At 45.0% G+C, this 18,216-nt stretch overlaps 1 protein-coding gene across 3 annotated transcripts in view; it reads left to right on the top strand.

Moving 5' to 3' along the window:
• The window catches only part of DIPK1A (divergent protein kinase domain 1A), a 419,807-nt gene extending 401,818 nt beyond the window's left edge, over window positions 1-17,989 (top strand). Inside the window, exon 6 of one of the 3 annotated variants that reach the window (XM_069232364.1) lies at window positions 13,707-17,989. In XM_069232364.1, coding sequence (XP_069088465.1) covers window positions 13,707-14,519 — 813 coding nt within the window. In that variant the 3' untranslated portion in view covers window positions 14,520-17,989. The remainder of the gene's footprint in view (window positions 1-13,706) is intronic. The other 2 variants (XM_069232363.1, XM_069232365.1) reach the window with 2 other exon arrangements.
• The last annotated feature ends 227 nt before the right edge of the window (window positions 17,990-18,216 follow it).

Raw genomic sequence — 18,216 nt, 5'->3', positions numbered from 1 at the left:
CGACGCCGTTGCCCTCTCCGGCGTCTCCAACTTCGCCTGGACAGGCGTCGGTGATTGAGGTATTGGAGCCTCAAGTGTTTTCTCCGGCGCAGACGCCGAGGCCGGCGTCGGGGTCGCCTCCGAGACAGGCACCCCAGTATCCGGCTTTTCCCACCCCTGGAGCCGATAGTTCCGCATTCTTGAATGCGATGTATGCCATCTTCCAACAGATGGCTGCAGGGGGTGCTCCGGCTGGGCCTTTGGCCTTTTCTTTGGGTGATCCTGCGCCTCTTCGGCCGGCACCCTTTATGCCCTTTCTCCCGTTTGGGAACGTGGGCTCGGCGCCAGTGTCGGCGCCGGTGGCCGCTCCGGTGGCTTCGGAGGGATTGGCCCCAGGGATTTCCATCCCGTCGACGTCGAGATTTCGGCCTGTGACTCCGGTGGGTCCATCCGTTTCAACTGCTCTTCAGTCGGCGCCGAAGTTACCTGTGGTGCCGGATGCGGCGTCGGTGGCTTCGGAAGATCGGCGCCGATCTCCGACTTCGGCGGAGGCATTGTCGACTCCGCGGATTGAGCAACGACTGCATTCAAGGAGGCGTGCTCTCCGGGTACTAGAAGAGCAGGAGTACCAACGAGCCCTAGAGGAAGGAGAGCTAGAGGACTCGGGTGATGGGCTGCGTGGACTGGAGTCGGCCAGTGGGCTGGACACTTCCCCTGAGTGGGACCTTTCGTCCCCGGGGGAATATACTGAGGAAGCTGCTTCCTTTCATACAGTGGTACGGAAGGCAGCTAGTTTTTTGGACCTGCCTTTGCCGGTGGTGGAGGCGAAACAAAACCTTTTGACAGAGGTGTTGCATCCGGCCTCAGCCGCGGCGGAGCCTCTGTTACCTTTTAATGACGCTCTGCTGGATCCGGTTTTAGAGGTGTGGAAGAGGCCGGCATCTTCCCCAGCAGTTCACAGAGCCGTGGCCAGGAGGTATCGGACGGCTCCAACTGATCCTGGTTTCCTATCTAGGCACCCTACGCCGGAGAGCTTGGTAGTGCAGGCCTCCTGTTCGTCCAAGTCAGCGCCTGGTTCTTTTCCGACGGTGCCTGGGGACAGAGATTCAAAAAAGCTAGAGGCGCAGTCGAAGAAGATTTTTTCGTCCTGCAGTCTGGCGTTAAAAGCCACTAATGCGACCTGTATCCTGGGGAGGTATATTCATGCTCTGATGGATGACATCTCCTCTTCGTTTACAGAGCTTCCCCAGGGTCTTTTGGATCTTGTCTCTGATGCCCAGGCTGCTGCGACCCAAATTATCCAGACGGGACTGGATACCACCGACTCGGTAGCCAGAGCAATGGGCACAACTGTGGTGGAAAGGAGACAGGCCTGGCTCCGTAACTCGGGCTTTTCGGCAGATGTACAGTCCACATTGTTGGATCTCCCGTTTGATGGGGACAAACTGTTTGGGGCTAAGGCTGATTCGGCCTTGGAACGTTTTAAGGAGAGCAGGGCCACGGCTAAGTCGTTGGGACTCCAAGCTCCTTCTTCCACGGCCTCTTCCAGATTCTTCAGGAGGTTTCGTGGATTTGGGCGTGGCTCTTCCTCCTCTTCCTTTCGGGGAAAATATCAGCAACCTGCCTCTTCCCATCCCTATAGATCTTTTAGGGGGAGGGGTAGGGTCCGCACCAGGGGAGCCTCTCAGCAGCACTCTGCCTCTTCCTCATCCTCTGGCGGGGTGCAGCAGGGGAAGCAGCCTTAGGCTTCCACCATTTCCCACTCACTCCTCTCCTGTAGGGGGAAGATTACAGCATTTTCTCACCAAATGGGAGACTGTTACGTCGGACACTTGGGTTCTCAGTGTTGTGGGAAAAGGCTACACCCTTCCCTTTCGGGAGTTTCCGCCCCTCATCCCGCCCCGCCCTTCGTATTGTTCACAAGAACACCTCCTGTTGCTAGAACAGGAGGTAGAAGTCCTCCTTTTAAAGGGTGCGGTGGAGTTGGTCCCGGAGCAGGAAAGGGGTCAAGGAGTTTACTCAAGGTATTTCCTGATTCCCAAGAAGGATGGTCGTTTGAGACCAATTCTGGACCTGAGGATCTTGAATTGGTTCCTCAAGCAGGAAAAGTTCAAGATGCTGACCCTAGCACAGGTGCTTTTGGCGTTGAACATGGAAGACTGGATGGTGTCTGTCGACTTGCAGGATGCTTACTTTCATATCCCGATACTCAAGTCACACAGGAAGTATCTCCGGTTTGTGGTGGGATCGCAACACTACCAGTTTGCGGTCCTTCCGTTTGGTCTTACTTCAGCACCTCGAGTCTTCACGAAGGTGATGTCGGTGGTTGCGGCAGAGCTCAGAAGGAAGGGGATAGCAGTATTCCCTTACTTGGACGATTGGTTGATCAAAGCCAAGTCCCCGGAGCTTGTGTTGCGTCATCTGCAGTCAACAACCCAGTTGTTGTTCGACCTGGGCTTTTCGGTGAACGAGCCCAAATCTCACCTAGAGCCCTCTCAGCGCCTCCTGTTCATAGGGGCAGTACTGGATACAACATTGGGTCGGGCCTTTCCTCCGCCTCAGCGGATTCAAGATATTCAGGATTTGGTTCCAATGTTTCGAAATGGAGCGGTAGTTCCAGTCCTCAAGGTCCTTCGTCTGCTCGGTCTTTTTGCCTCCTGCATTCTGTTGGTCACGCATGCTCGCTGGCACATGAGGGCTCTTCAGTGGTGCCTCCGAAGGCAGTGGTCTCAACACAGAGGGGATCTAGAGGGTACTGTCAAGATCTCCAGAGATGCTGCTGTGGATTTGAAGTGGTGGATTGCAAGCAACAATCTTTCACAAGGAAAGCCGTTCCAGCAGTCGCCACCAGTGGCCACAGTCATAACGGATGCTTCCACTCTAGGGTGGGGAGCTCATCTGGGGGATCTGGAGATCAAAGGTCTTTGGTCTCCAGAGGAACAGATTTTTCACATCAATCTGTTAGAGTTACGGGCTGTACGTCTGGCTCTCAAGGCCTTCCTCCCTTCCCTTCGTGGTCAGTCGGTACAGGTCCTAACGGACAATACTACCACGATGTGGTACATGCAGGGAGGAGTGGGGTCGTACCTTCTCTGCAGAGAAGCTCTTCGACTATGGTCCTGGGCAAAGGACCATCGGATTTGCTTGATAGCAAACCATCTGGCCGGAGTTTTGAACGTGCGTGCGGACAGTCTCAGTCGCCACTTCTCGGCAGACCACGAGTGGCGTCTCCATCCAGATCAAGTCCGTTTAATCTTCCAGAAGTGGGGGTTTCCTCGGGTAGATCTGTTCGCCACTCGAGAGAACGCGCATTGTCCGTTGTTCTGCAGCCTTCAGTATCCGATGCAGGAAGCGTTGGGGGACGCGTTTCAAATGACCTGGTGCGGCCAGTTGCTTTACGCGTTTCCTCCCATACCCTTGATTCCTCGAGTATTGAGGAAGATTCGCCAAGACCGGGCTCTAGTAATCTTAATAGCTCCGGATTGGCCAAGGAGGGTGTGGTACTCCGACCTTCTCCAACTCTCAATGTGCCCGCCGCTCCGTCTCCCTTTCAGGGCAGACCTCCTCTCACAGTCGCAGGGGCAGGTTCTACACCCCAACCTCCAGAGTCTGCACCTACATGCCTGGAGATTGAACGGGGCAACCTGAGTTCCTTCTCTCTCCCGCCTGAGGTAGTGGATGTTATATTAGCGGCCAGGCGACACTCCGCTAAATCTATCTACGCTAATAGGTGGTCTAAATTTGTTGCGTGGTGTGGAGAGAGGCAGATTGATCCTTTACATGCTCATCTATCGGACGTTTTGTCTTTTGCTCTATCTCTGGCGCAGAAAGGTTGTGCAGTGGCTACCATTAAAGGTTATTTATCGGCCTTGTCAGCCTTCATATGTCTTCCAGACCAACCATCTTTATTTAAATCCCCTATTGTTATCAGATTCTTGAAAGGTCTTCTAAATCAATATCCTCCAAAGCCATTCGTTATGCCGCAATGGGATTTGTCCTTAGTCCTGACTTTCCTTATGGGGTCCCCTTTTGAACCTATGCATTCTTGCCCCTTGAGGTATTTGGTTTTAAAAACAGTCTTCCTGATAGCTATAACATCAGCAAGGAGAGTGAGTGAGTTGCAGGCCTTATCAGTAAAACCCCCTTATACAACTTTTTATGGGGATAAGGTGGTGTTGAGGACCAAGGCTGCTTTCCTCCCGAAGGTTGTTTCACCCTTCCATTTGGCTCACGCAATTACTTTGTCCACGTTCTATCCTCCGCCTCATCCTTCCAAAGAGGAAGAAAGACTGCACCGTCTGGACCCAAAGAGAGCATTGAGCTTCTTTATCGATAGAACAAGGGATTTCAGGCTGGAGGATCAGCTGTTTATTGGATACGTGGGCAAGAGGAGAGGAAAGGCAGTCCACAAGAGAACACTATCCAGGTGGGTTGTTCTTTGCATTAAAATATGTTACTCTTTGGCAAAGAAGGATCCTCCTGAGGGCATTAGAGCTCATTCCACCAGAGCTAAGTCGGCCACTTCGGCCTTAGCCAGAGGTGTTCCTGTGGTCGACATCTGCAAGGCCGCAACTTGGTCGTCCCTTCACACTTTTGCAAAACATTACTGTTTAGATTCTGAGGTTAGAAGGGACGGCCATTTTGCACGGTCAGTGCTGCAGGATTTCTTGGTTTGACCATTTAGGCACCCACCGCCGGGCGTGGTACTGCTTTGGGACTCTATTCATGAGGTGAGGAATCCACAGGTAGTTGTATCCATCAGAAGAACGAGTTACTTACCTTCGGTAACGACTTTTCTGGTGGATACATTAGCTACCTGTGGATTCCTCACGGTCCCACCCGCTTCCCCGTTGCCTTTCTGGTCTTGCCAAGTAATCCTTGAGTGCGCTCCTCTTGGTCTTTGAGGGTGCATTAGATGTATATATAATATATTTATATATATATATGTATATATGTATATATCTTTATGTATATACTTGGTGTGTGTATATATTTTAAAAGAGAGAGTTTTATATATATATATATATGTACATAAAAAGATTTACAGTTATTCATACAATGTGGTGTATTTTTACAATATAATGGATGTTGCTTTGCTCTTTCATTGCATTGCCTGGTTGTTCTCATGCACGTAAAAAATGATTGGTACTGACGTCCGCACGTCGTCGAGGACCTCTTATTGCCTGTATGACGTCAGACGGCGTCGCGTGGGCGACAGTGACGTCCGCATCGACGTGCAAAGACTAGTAAGAAGATTTCCGTCGAATGCTGGCGCCATGGGAGTATTCATGAGGTGAGGAATCCACAGGTAGCTAATGTATCCACCAGAAAAGTCGTTACCGAAGGTAAGTAACTCGTTCTTTCTGTAAATTAACTTGACATTCTTTAAAAATGCTCATTTATCACATCTCAGAAATAGTCTGTTTCTATTAATTAACTTCGACTTGACCTTCTTAAAAAGAAAATACTTTTATGACCTCTCAGAAATATTCAGTTTCTGTAAATTAACTTCCACTTAACATCATTTCAAAAAGCTCTGTTATCACATCTCAGAATCAATCTGTTCTATAAATTAACTTGAACTTGACATTTCTACAAGTTTTCACAAAGTAAATTGCGTAAATTGTTCCTTTAGTTTTCACAAAACAATCTCTGTCTATAAGTAAGTACAGAGTTGTAACTCTGCCTCTCACATAAATCACAAAGCTTTCATTGAGGATTCCCAAAGGAGGCTTACCATTATTCAGGAGCATATTAGTCATCACCAGCTGCCAGGAGAGAAGCTGAATCATCAGCACAAGTCAGGCAGTTATGCTGGCATTTATAGATGGGCCTCACCTGGTTACGTAATCACCACATGTATGCTAATTAAGTCAGCACATGGTACTTCTGCCGAAGACGCAGGATGTAAATAAAGGATATATTTAAATGACTCCGTCATTTCTGGAATACTTACACTCTCTTGTTTTGTATTGCAACATTTATAAGTTACCAAACCCAGATTTTCCAGTTACCACCACAGGCTGGGCTGATAATCATGACAGTCGGTCTGGCCGGGCACTGGTCCATGCAAAGCCAAATGTCCAGATATATAATTAGGTGACATCCACGCTCTTGGAGATGCTCTACTACGGGTTTTATCACCTTGGTGAAACACCCAGGAGCGGAAGAAAGTCCGAAAGGCAGGACTTTGAACTTGTAAACCAAACCATTCCATTGAAACTGAAGGATCCAGCAGTGCGGTGGAAATATAGGAATCATTAGATAGGCGTCCTGCAAGTCGAGGCTCACCATCCAATCGACCTGGCGTAGCAAGTTGCGAAGGAGATGAATTCCCCTCCATCTTGAAATGGCGGCATACCAGCCAACCATTGAATTCTCATAGGTTGATGACGGGACGCTGCCCGCGATCTCACTTGTCTACAGTGAACAGATTGCTGAGGAATCCCCAAGGGTGTAAGGATGCAGGGACTATAGCTTCTTTTCTCTACAGATCTTGCACTTCCCACTCGACCAGAACCCACTGATCTTGGGGAAAAACCATTGGCTGAGGTTTGTGTGGCTGAACTAGGGAACCATGGAATTCGATCTGAAAGCTGGGACTGACATATAGAAGCGGTAAAAAGGCATGGGTGGACAACCCTTTTGATGGACGACTACGCATTATCGAGAGAAGTAAAAGGCACCACGAACTTGGACAACTCCTTGATGAAGGGCTCACCAAATAAACCCCCTTGTGCTACAGCTCCCGCTTCCATAGAAGCGAAATCCCCAAGCTTGGGATCGACTTTGATCAGCAACAATCGTACTCTCTCCGCCGAAAGAGCACAATCTGCATTTCCCAGAAAAATCACTGCCCACTGAGCCTACCCAGAAATACTGTGCCTCTTCTAATGGGGAGTTCAGTTAGATATCCCACGCCTCTCGAGCCCGCAGAACAGGCTTAGGCGTATCCGCCACCATGGCCTTATATATATGTGATATGAGATGTTTGTCTCTTCCCCCCCCCTTTATTCCAGGAGTACCCTAAACAGGACCGAGGAGGGCAGGGCCACCGGGTAAGTGGGCAATATCTCTCAGGCTATATTAAGTATACTGGCATATGTTAAGAACTGTCCCTGGTTCAACCTGAACAATCCTGTGCCGCCTCAAAGGCTATAAAGGTCTCACCGGAGTAGAGGTCCGCAAGGGTTAAGCACCCACCCTCTTGCCAGGGTTGAGCATCCACCGTGGAGATCAGGTGTTGAAATGCTGGAAGATCCCAAAACTCAAAGTCCTGCGCAAATGGTGCGCAGCGGAAGGCCACTTTCACTGCCCGCATCCACAGTGTTGCTGTATGTTTTATTATGTTTGGGAGTGATTGTTCCCCTCTACCCCCATATATAGCAGCTGTGCAAGGGTTTAGCACCGGGTGTCAACCCTAAGAAGGGTTTTTTCCTAATTGTCCCCCTCTGCTAGCCGGAGCACTGGGTATTGTAACTGGGAGGCTAAATAGTAGTACTCCACATTGGGTAATGCCAGTCCCCACTCAGCTAGTGGGAGTTGAAGAGTCTTCCGCTTCACCCTGCAGCGCCCACCCCCTCCAACCTCCCCCCCCCAACCCATATCAGGGACACTAGCCCGGAATGCAAACGCCTGAATACCGAGCGAGGAAGTGTGTTGAGCAAATTCTGCAACGTATACAAGCATTGAGGCAAAAATACCATCCTTGCGACCGCTACTCACCTTATTATTGATAATGGGAGGGCGTTCCAAAATCGCACCGAGCTTTCAAAGCCCAAGAGTACCCTCTCAGTGTTTAGTTGATTACGGCGCTGGACTGTGAGGGCCACCATAATCCTGAGATAACGGAAATGGTCAGTCTCCCAGCGCAGGGGCACGATCGGCAGTGCACCCAGTGTGAGCCGCGCTAGGCCCCCCAGGGGGAATATCAGAGATTTATTTACATTAATGCGTAGGCCAGATAAATGCCCGAAGTTCTCCAGCTCCCAATATAGGGAGTGAGACTCTGGGATCCCTTAGGTAAAAAAGCTTATCATCTGCATACAGTGACAGTAGGTGGCATGTCCCACCCAGAAGAATGCCCCACCCCTCCACATTGCGCCGAAGTCTCCGCGCCAACAGTTCCAGGGCCATTGCAAAAAACAATTGTGACAAAAGACACTCCTGCCGTGCCCCCCACCGTATGTTCAGTATGTCTGAGCAATGTCCCCCCATTCTGACCTTCACTGATGATTCCGAGTTTGACCCACCTCCGAAATTGTGGCCCAAACCCGAAGGCATCTAGGACCCAGAGGAGGTAAACCCAATTGACGGTATCAAACACTTTAGCTGTATCTATCGAGACCAGTGCCATTTCCTCCCCACGATCCTCAACTCCATGAAGGACATGCATGAGCCTACGGGTGTTCATAGTCGTATTTCGTCCCGGCACAAACCCACATTGGTCAGGATGCACCAAGTGGGTTACCTCAGGGGCAAATCGCATAGGATTTTTACATTGAGGTTAATCATCGTGATAGGGCGGTATGACGCCGGGTCAGAGGAGGTATTCCCTGATTTGTGGATCATCGCAATGGAGGCCTTCCGGCATCACGTCTGGCAATATTAGCAGTTAACGCCTCATTGTATACGACCAAAGGCTGCGAAGTGAGTACAGTCGCCACCAACACCCTATCTAGTCTGCTATGTGTAACGTGCGTTACGGAGTGGCATGTGAAGGGTTGTTGTGTAGGGTGTGACAGCCTCCAAACATTGTATAAGCCTAGATTCTGCATTACTTCAAGAAGGGCTGTGGTCATGTGAGGTTTAGTCCCCGCTCTCAACGGTGCTCTATCTGGGAGGGGGTACAGGATTTAATTGCAACTGAGACAAAGCAAATTTAAGAAGAGTGGCAAAAATAACCTTTGTTTGAATCAGGTCAAGTGCATTTTCGGGATGTAACATTATGACCATTTGCCTTAGTTTTCTGAATTGGGAAATAATCGATTGCTTGAATCAGAACGTTTGAGTTGGTAGTAATGCTCCAATAGGTAAAAAAAACAAGTTTTTATTTGTATGCACAATTGATTGCATTACCTATGCTAAATGGTTAGCAATAATTTTAGTGAATAATTTGTAATCACTATTAAGGAGGCTGATCGGACAACGGACTTGTGAAACACACTTGGGATTGGACAGCCTGAGAGAATCTGGTTAAAGAGCCTGACCAGGCAATTTTTGGGTGGTGTGTAAGCTGCCCCAGGAGGTGGCAATGGTAAGGTGAATTGCAGAGACTGCACATATAGTGGTTGGTGTGGTTTGTGAGCCCCTGTTGCTGCCATTCACTGTGGTGCAGAGACAATATACAGTGTACGTACATAAATGGATTTTTGCCTTCTCAAAGCATTGAACTTCAAAACAGTTTCGTTCTCCTCACGCTTCTTTCGACCTAATGAAGAGACAGTCCATGCGCGAGGCATTGAGCAAAGGGTGAGCCCCACCGAAATTGATCAAGTCTTGCAGGGCTCGCAGATATCAAGGGACCACAGGTTATTATAAGACCGTGAAAAGAGAAGACAGGTGGAATATTTTCAACATGCAAGGGGATAATAAAGAAAATACCCAGACGCTATGGCAGCTTCATCCATGCCAGAAACTTACAACTCTGAAACAGATCCCGCTATTTTTTCTCAACAAAAAGGAGCTAAAGAAGAGCAGAAAGCTATTTTGGAAATTCCTGTTGACTTGAATCAAGACTTACCGGCTCATTCCACTAGCAACTCATCAGGAATTAAATCTCTCTTTTGAAGAATTATACATAGCACCGCAGAAATCTCCACAAGCCACCAAAGTGCATCGAATGAGGTTTGTTCCAGCCAGCGATTAGACTTCAATCTCAACCTCAATCTAACCACTGTTCTCTCCATCCGTGTTGAAAGGGGAAGGTAAAGTACAACAACACCAAAAACATGTTTCCACCAAGGAAAAGGAAAAAAACTCTCCAGACTCTCCAAATAAAAAGATTATTGGCGCACAGGACAATGTCTCTGAAGCAATCTTTGCACCTCCCTTTTCCGTCCTCAACTCCCTTTGCAATGAGAGCTCAAAAGCCAGTGACCTGTATAAAAATGTAGAAGAACACCCTCCACAGCTGGTTGGGTTACTACAGCAGATTGTACGAGAACTTGAGGAACTGAAGAACTGACAAAAAGGAGCTCACAGAGAACGCCATGAACAGCTCAATAAAATAAATGTTAATATTCAGCAGCTTACTACCAGATTGAATCAGGCAGAGCAAAGGATCTCCAGTATTGAAGATTTTCAAATTATGATGGACTCTCTAGTGTCAAAAGACAAAGCGATAATATCTGAAGTAGAGACTAAGATGGAAGACATTGAGAACGGAGCTTGCAGCTCAAACCTGCACAGGATGGGATCAAATTAATTCCTGATTTGTTTAAACAATACGTGATTCCTGGACATTGAGATAGGATGGATGATTTATCCATTATGCGCACTCATTGTGTCTCTTCTTTCCAGACCCCAAATGCCAGGTATCCTCGTACCTTTGTGGTGAATTTTGGAGGCTATCGCTTAAAAGAAAATATTCTCTCAAACACTATCCAAAGTAAATGGCTCCAGACATTGGACAATTTTGCATTTAAAATCTTTTCTGACATGTCTGCAGCCGCAGCACAACGATGTTGAAAACATAAAGCTTTGATCGTTCCCTTCAAACAACAGAGAATGCGAGCTGCTTCAATTCAGCAGTCCAGTATTGTTTGAGGGACAATTTCGGATCTTCAACTCAGTGGAAAAGGCCAATGAACTTCTGCAATCCATCATTCAGAAGGGGAGAGACAAAAAGAACGTATAAGAGAGTTTAGGATCACCTCTCAAAAGTAACGGTGTCAGGATTAGGCATTCATGAAAGATCTTCTTTTTCTTCCGTTTTTTCCCTTGTCTATTGTTAATCCCATTAAGATGGGTAATTGTGTTACTACACTTACAAGTGGTGGTGGCAGTTGCCTGCACGGTGCAGTTATAAATGCAAATCCAGGGCTCCAAGCTTGGGGGAGGGCGGTTCGTTGGAGCAGACTCTCGCTCAGAGTCCAATGCAGTGAGACTCTCTGGGATTCCTGCTGTTTGGGGAGGGGGTGCATGGGTTGGGTTGGGTTGGGTGGGATGGGATGGTAGGAGGTAAGGGTCTTTTGAGGGCAAAAAAAATGTAGCTGAATTTATTGATTTGTAACAGTGAAGCCAATTCCATGCATTTTTTCTTTAATAAGATGCGACTCTTAGACCTTTGAGAATTATATCATGCAATGCCAATGACCTAAATAACAGGATCAAATTTAGGCGCTGTTAGCTTTGATCATTAAGAGTGAGCGTTATATTATTTCAGCAAAAACATCTGAAAGCCAACAAATCTGCTTTAGGAACATCAGGCTACATTCAGCATATATTGGGGGTCATTCTGACCCTGGGCCGGGGTCGGCGGTAGCACCGCCAACAGGCTGGCGGTGCTCCGCCGGGCATTCTGACCGCGGCGGTACAGCCGCGGCCAGAAGTGGAAAGCCGGCGGTGTACCGCCGACTTTCCACTGCCCATGGGAATCCGCCATGGCGGCGCAGCTTGCTGCGCCGCCATGGGGATTCTGACACCCCATACCTCCATCCTGTTCCTGGCGGGTCGCCCGCCAGGAACAGGATGGCGGTATGGGGTATCGTGGGGCCCCCGTAAGAGGGCCCCACAAAGAATTTCAGTGTCTGCTTTGCAGACACTGAAATTTGCGACGGGTGCAACTGCACCCGTCGCACCTTCCCACTCCGCCGGCTCCATTCGGAGCCGGCTTCCTCGTGGGAAGGGTGTTTCCCACTGGGCTGGCGGGCGGACTTTTGGCGGTTGCCCGCCAGCCCAGTGGGAAACCCAGAATGACCGCTGCGGTCTTTTGACCACGGTACGGTCTTCTGGCGGTTCCCGAATCAGGCCCATTGTTTGCTTTGGCCCATGCTGTAGTTAAAGGGGTAGTGATTCTTATTGTTAAAGAGCTTCCATGTAAGATACTCGGCGTAATTAGCGATCCAGGTGCCAGATAAATGTGGGTGAAAACCAAAATACAAAATCAATTGTTACATTTTGTGAGTTACTAAGGTCCCATAGAAGACTCACCCTCGGCTTTAGAATCTATCTATATATAATATTGCAGAAGAAACGACTGGCTCTCCAGTTCTGGGTGGTGGTTTTACGTTGCTTCCAAACATCGCCTTAGATTTGTCCTGTATGGCTAAACAGAATAGGCCCAAATCTATCAGTATCCTCCGACTACTAAAACAAGATTTAGCACTGATCAATCCTTGGCATAATGACAATCCTAAATCAAAACAATATACCTGCCACTCCAAAAGATATAATTCAGCTTCACGTATAGACTTCTTCCTTAATATCACATACATTTTTGTGAGAGTAAAAAAAAAAAAATGTCAATGCATCCTCATACTATTCAGTAATTACATGAGATACTAGCTCATCAGAGCTCACCAGAGTTACAGAGATTCAGATGGATCTTTAACAAAAACTTTATTAACTAATGAAAGCTGTGTAGAACAGATGCGTCGCATTTTGGGCGAGTTTTGAGAATGTTTTGTCATCTCAGCTTCCAGCTTTGGGAAGAATTGAAGGACTTCTTTAGGGAAGAGATCATTGCTTTTCAAACTAATCAAACTCTTGGAAAAGACAAAATGCGTTCAGTTGCAGACCGCATTACATTAGGCTACTACAGCATTTTATCTTACCCCCCTATGTGGGAACCAGAAGAGAGGTAGCCCAGGCAGGGTGTAACTTTCAAGGTTATTTTACTTCAAAGGAAATTCTAAATCACCACTCATTTCTTTAAAAAGATATGAAGAGAATGAGCATATGGGAAAATATCTAGCCTGGTTAGCAAAGTTCCAAGGCAGTAATAATGTATATTCTTAAACAGTTACAACAATCTCTTAACCTCAGGAAGTAGCTGACATTTTCAGGGATCAATAATCAAAGCTTTATTTGGATTCTCATAATTGCTCCTCTGTGATAGTTAAAAGCTGTCTTGATCGCATCCACGTGTTAACACTATCCATGGATCAGAATGGCATTATGACTTCTCCAGTAATGATGGCTAAGTGCTGCAGGCCATTAACTCTTCACCCAGTGCTAAAGCATGTGACAAAGACAGAATACCCGTGGAAGTTTATAAAAGTCTTTACCTCAGCACTTTTTGTATCTTAATCTAGTTTCTTCTCTATCCTTTACTCACTGTATTTGTTCACTTCTTCTGTCTGCCCCTTACTGTAAATCCACCTACTGCATGACCTGAAAAAATCTGTGCACAAGATTGTTCTTTATTGTTTTTATGATACAGCTTACAGTAGTGTTTACTTTTTGATGATTTTTACTCTAAAAAATGATTTGAATAAAAAAAAAAATGTGTAATCAACTTTAAAGTCTGACTTTGATTTATGTACATCCAACCATTATTTTTTATTTGCTTGCCAGGAAGGCAGATTTTGTTCCAGTACCAGCGCACTCATAGAACAGCTACATTCTAAGTAACTAGTACATCCATCTGATGAACCTAAATTTCAAGCTCAACATGCAGCTCCATCAAAAATAGACAGTATTTCATGTTCGACATCTGAAAATTTGTTTGTGGTGTCAATGAAAATGTGCAGAAATAATATGAAGATGCTCTTTTGTTTTTCTAGGCAAAGTTGGGGGACCAGGGCAATCTTCCTGAACTAGTCAATCTTATTCTGTCAGTTGCTGATGGAAATAAAGATGGTCATGTTTCCCTGCCAGAGGCGAAGTCTGCATGGGCGCTTGTACAACTGAACGAGTTCCTCCTGATGGTAATCCTTCAGGATAAAGAGCACACACCCAAACTGCTGGGCTTCTGTGGGGATGTGTACATGATGGAACGAGTGGAGTATACCTCTCTGTATGGAGTGAGCATTCCCTGGATCCTGGAGATTTTCATCCCCTCAGGTCTTCGGAGAAGCATGGACCAGTGGTTTACACCATCGTGGCCTCGGAAGGCTAAGATTGCCATTGGACTCCTAGAGTTTGTGGAAGACATATTTCATGGACCATATGGTAATTTTCTTATGTGTGACATGAGTGCCAACAACCTAGGCTACAATGACAAATATGACTTAAAAATGGTGGACTTGAGAAAAATTGAGCCAGAAACTAATCTAAAGGAACTGATGAAAGATCGTCACTGTGGCTCTGATATGGACTGTGTTTATGGCACAGACTGCAGGACTGTTTGTGACAAAAATAAAATGAAGTGCACTACACAAGTAATTCAGCCAAATCTGGCGAAGGTGTGCCAATTGCTTAAGGACTACCTGCTTCGTGGTGCTCCTACAGAAATCAGAGACGAACTGGAGAAACAGCTATATTCTTGCATTGCACTTACAGTGACAGCACACCAGATGGAAATGGAACACTCCTTGATATTAAACAATTTAAAAACACTGTTGTGGAAGAAAATCTCTCACACTAATGATTCATAAATTCTTTACAGTGGCAATATTCAACAATATACCACTGTAGCAATTTCACCACTTTTTATCAAATGCACCCCCTCACTTGTGTCTATTTTTTAACTATGCCTTCATTAACACCTCAATCTTGAGCACATACTCTGGCATCTGTACAGTTAGACAAGAACACATTTATTTCTAACTGGAGCTGGTTGTATTACTTTTTAAATCAGATATGAACGCTATGGTATGAGAGTAGTGTCTTGTTTATGCTCCACAACGAAGACAAAGAGCTTAATTTTGCAGTGCACTTAAACTCCAAGGATTTTTTGCCATGAGACACCAAGTCTGCTCTCCAGCATAGGTATCTCACTGACGGCGTTCACTGTGCTACCATAAGAACTTCCTTAACTTTTTTACAAAGCTGTGAAACCTGACTTACTCATTGTGAATATCCATGCGACTCCCAAGTGTTTTTGCAAGTAGTTTTACAAATACTAGCCAAATAACCACCACTGGACATTGTGTGGTTAAGGCCAAGCTGCTGTTTTAAATGAACCTAAAGACACTTTTATGAAAGTTAAGTTTACTAATGTTTTAGCATGGCAGTATTTGCACATCACGGTTGAGGAATTAAAAATGCTAAACGGTTCATGTGAGAATAAAAAATGGTACTTTGTAAGCAGCACTGTTTTTCCAGAGTAATTTGTATGTGCATCTAAAAATGTGTATGGTTTGCAAGGTAAATACTGAGCAGGTCCATCTTTTTGTTTTGTAGTGAATAATCTTTTGTGCCATACTTCGGACTTCATTACAGGAATCTCATCATTGTCTATGTACATAGTGCACTGTTTGAGCAATATGTCGTTAGCACATCAGAGATAATGAAGTCAGTATGAAGCACCACATCCGGTACTACAGTTTACAGTATGTTTTGCAACCCTTTCTTCTCAGGTAAACTATGCAGATTTTTCCTAAAGAAATTCGTTCAATAACAATTGAGAAGGGGTACCAGTGATGCTCTTCTCAAAATCTTGATTGGGTCTGCAGCCAAACTGGACTTTGGTAGAGTGCTTTCAAAAAGTTCAAATATCTTTCAAATGTGTATGAACATTGACAGATCATATTTTATAACTAAGTTATACAATTTCCTAAGTACATATGTAAGGGTTAATTAGAAATACATAGGTTGGAATGCAAATCATTTTTGTGGAGGATTGCAAAAATTCAAGATGCTCTTTACCCACTTCAAAATACTTCATCTGTTTGTGATCTTTTTTCTTTGAGTTAGCAGCTTTACCAGCCCATTGTTTATTGGATATAAATTGTGTCTTTATAGTAGTATTATCCTCTTTAAATAGAGGACTGACCTACTGGGCACCCCTCTTCCCACATAAGCATTTAACAGTGCTTTGGAGTTAGTTTCCAAACAATGTGTAATAAGAGACCTACAGAAAAGGGCTCCTCAAAGTGCCTGATTCCTCAGACCTGAAGCCAAAGTCTTCTGTCTCACTTGTTTGTCATGTTCTTTATATACAGGATCATTACCTCATGTGGTAGGCAGTGGAGTTTGCATTGGAAGGGGCCAACACTACACCAGAATAGGAACCTGATCCTGGCAGCCATTTGCCAAAAGGTTCACTGCACAACAAAAATTGGGGAACCCAGAAGAGGGAGCCATAAGCCATTTTGGGTTTTAGCAATAACATAGCCATTAACCATGGTGTAGGTGCACCAATTTCAGGCTAACTACATAGGTTTCTGGTCCCAATCCGTTAGAGAAACAAGAGAATGTGTGACCTCTTCCAGGGAGGCAAAGACCCTCACCTATTCATAACTGTACAGCAAACCAATCTGATAAGTTTCAGAAATGCTTGGCCAGGTGATGTTTATTTCATCAGGACTGAGCGTGAACTCTAAATATGGTGGGCAGAGTAAAGGCAGGGTGACGGATGTAAAGTCCGCTCCACCACCCTGACAGCCTTTAAATTGTCATCATCACCATGCCAACACATCTGTCAGCCCCATTGTTATGTAAACTAGGATGTTGACACAATTGAAAAAGTTGAAAAACCCTAACAGATAGTCATACAACTTTAAAGTATTATCTGCTGCTGGATAGATAATCTAACTTGGCAATTACCTTTAAATAATTACACCTTTGCTTGTTAAAAGATTCTGAGAAAGCTAGATTATCCCATGCAGAGCTAAATCTGCTGGTGGTACCAGGCTACACATTTGTCTGTAGGATTTCAAGAGGAAAACGAAAAATAATGAAGGCCCGTATTTTAGAAGGTAAACTTTTGAGGATAGGCAAGATAATTGGTTTTCAAAGTACAGAATCCAAGTCTAACAAGTATGTGGTGCTAAGAGAAAATGTAGTCAATGTAGTTTTGCTGTCCAAGTGTGGAGCTTGAAATCAGACTTTGCAATTTCCTATGACATTTTCCATTGGTTCATTGAAAAACAGATTGAATATTTTCAATATCGTATTTTGAAGTAGAAAACACGTTTTCACCAAGATAAATGCATTTGTACAATTGATATGGTAAATAGTCCAGATTAGAAGGTGTTGGTAATAGTAGAGTTTATCTATTTGGGGCCATGTTGGAGGAACGTTAATCTTGCAAGGAAGTTTAAATCACAGTGAATGGTTATTTCTTAACATCCAAATTGTGGTGATCTACAGGTTTTAATTTGTGAACCACATCTACTGGGACAAAGAAAAGCAAAATGTGATTATTGTATAGGAAAATTTGATCGCTCTGCCAAGTCTTCATGCAAGCTTATAAAACCTAGCTATCGAAAATGGGCTACCTTAGAGTTTGCTTGATGACAAGATTGCCAGGATATCAGGATTAACTCTTGTACTTCAGGAGCACAATGGGCACCCTTTTGATTACATTACGACCCATGTTCTTTGAGACTAATCATCTAAAAACTTGTAACAGGTCTCTTGCATTCTACTAACCTCCCCCTCAGCCACGTCTGTCAATAGAAAGCTTAAGTCTTGACCCTTTATGTAAGCAATGTTTCCTGCAGCTCATTCATGTAATTAAAATAGTAAACAAAGAATAGAAGAGTGCTGCAAATTACTTTCATTTTATCAAGGACACAGTTCTCGTGCATTTTTTAAGAGTGCACACTGAAAAAGAGTCTAATCTACTTACAGTAAATGTTCATGCAGCACGTATAATATGAACATTTACTGAACCAGAATGGTTTCTCCTGCTTTTTAAAGGAATTTCATACATTTTTTCTTCATAATTTATATTTTGTTAACCCTTTAGTATAGTATGGATGTCCAGATATTAAAGTTCTTATTGGTATTTGTCTTTTAGCTATAGCTGATTCTCATTGTACAATTCTTTCAGTTCTTCCATTCATAGATTGATTTGTGGTCAGTTAAGATCCTTCTGTCTTCCAGCTATTGTTTTTATTGCAACCCCTGTAGCTTAAGAAACCAGTTACTTTACTAAATAAACTGCTGCTAATTTGTTTATGGCCCATCATTGATATCATGTAGTCCCACTTTGGCATTAAATAATTTTAATTGTTTTTGTTTAATAACCAAATAGCATTAGTTTGAATAATTATCAGCAGCAGCCACCAACAATCGATTAACATAATCGAAGTGTGTATACGATTTTGGAACAAAATACATATATCTGTAAACAACAGCAGCATCACACCAGTAGTCCATGATATGCCCACCACCTAGCCCATA

This window comes from Pleurodeles waltl, chromosome 4_2 (genome assembly GCF_031143425.1).
Source record: "Pleurodeles waltl isolate 20211129_DDA chromosome 4_2, aPleWal1.hap1.20221129, whole genome shotgun sequence".
NCBI lineage: Eukaryota > Metazoa > Chordata > Amphibia > Caudata > Salamandridae > Pleurodeles > Pleurodeles waltl.
Note: the sequence above shows the minus strand (reverse complement) of the source record. Positions and strands in the feature narration are given on the sequence as shown.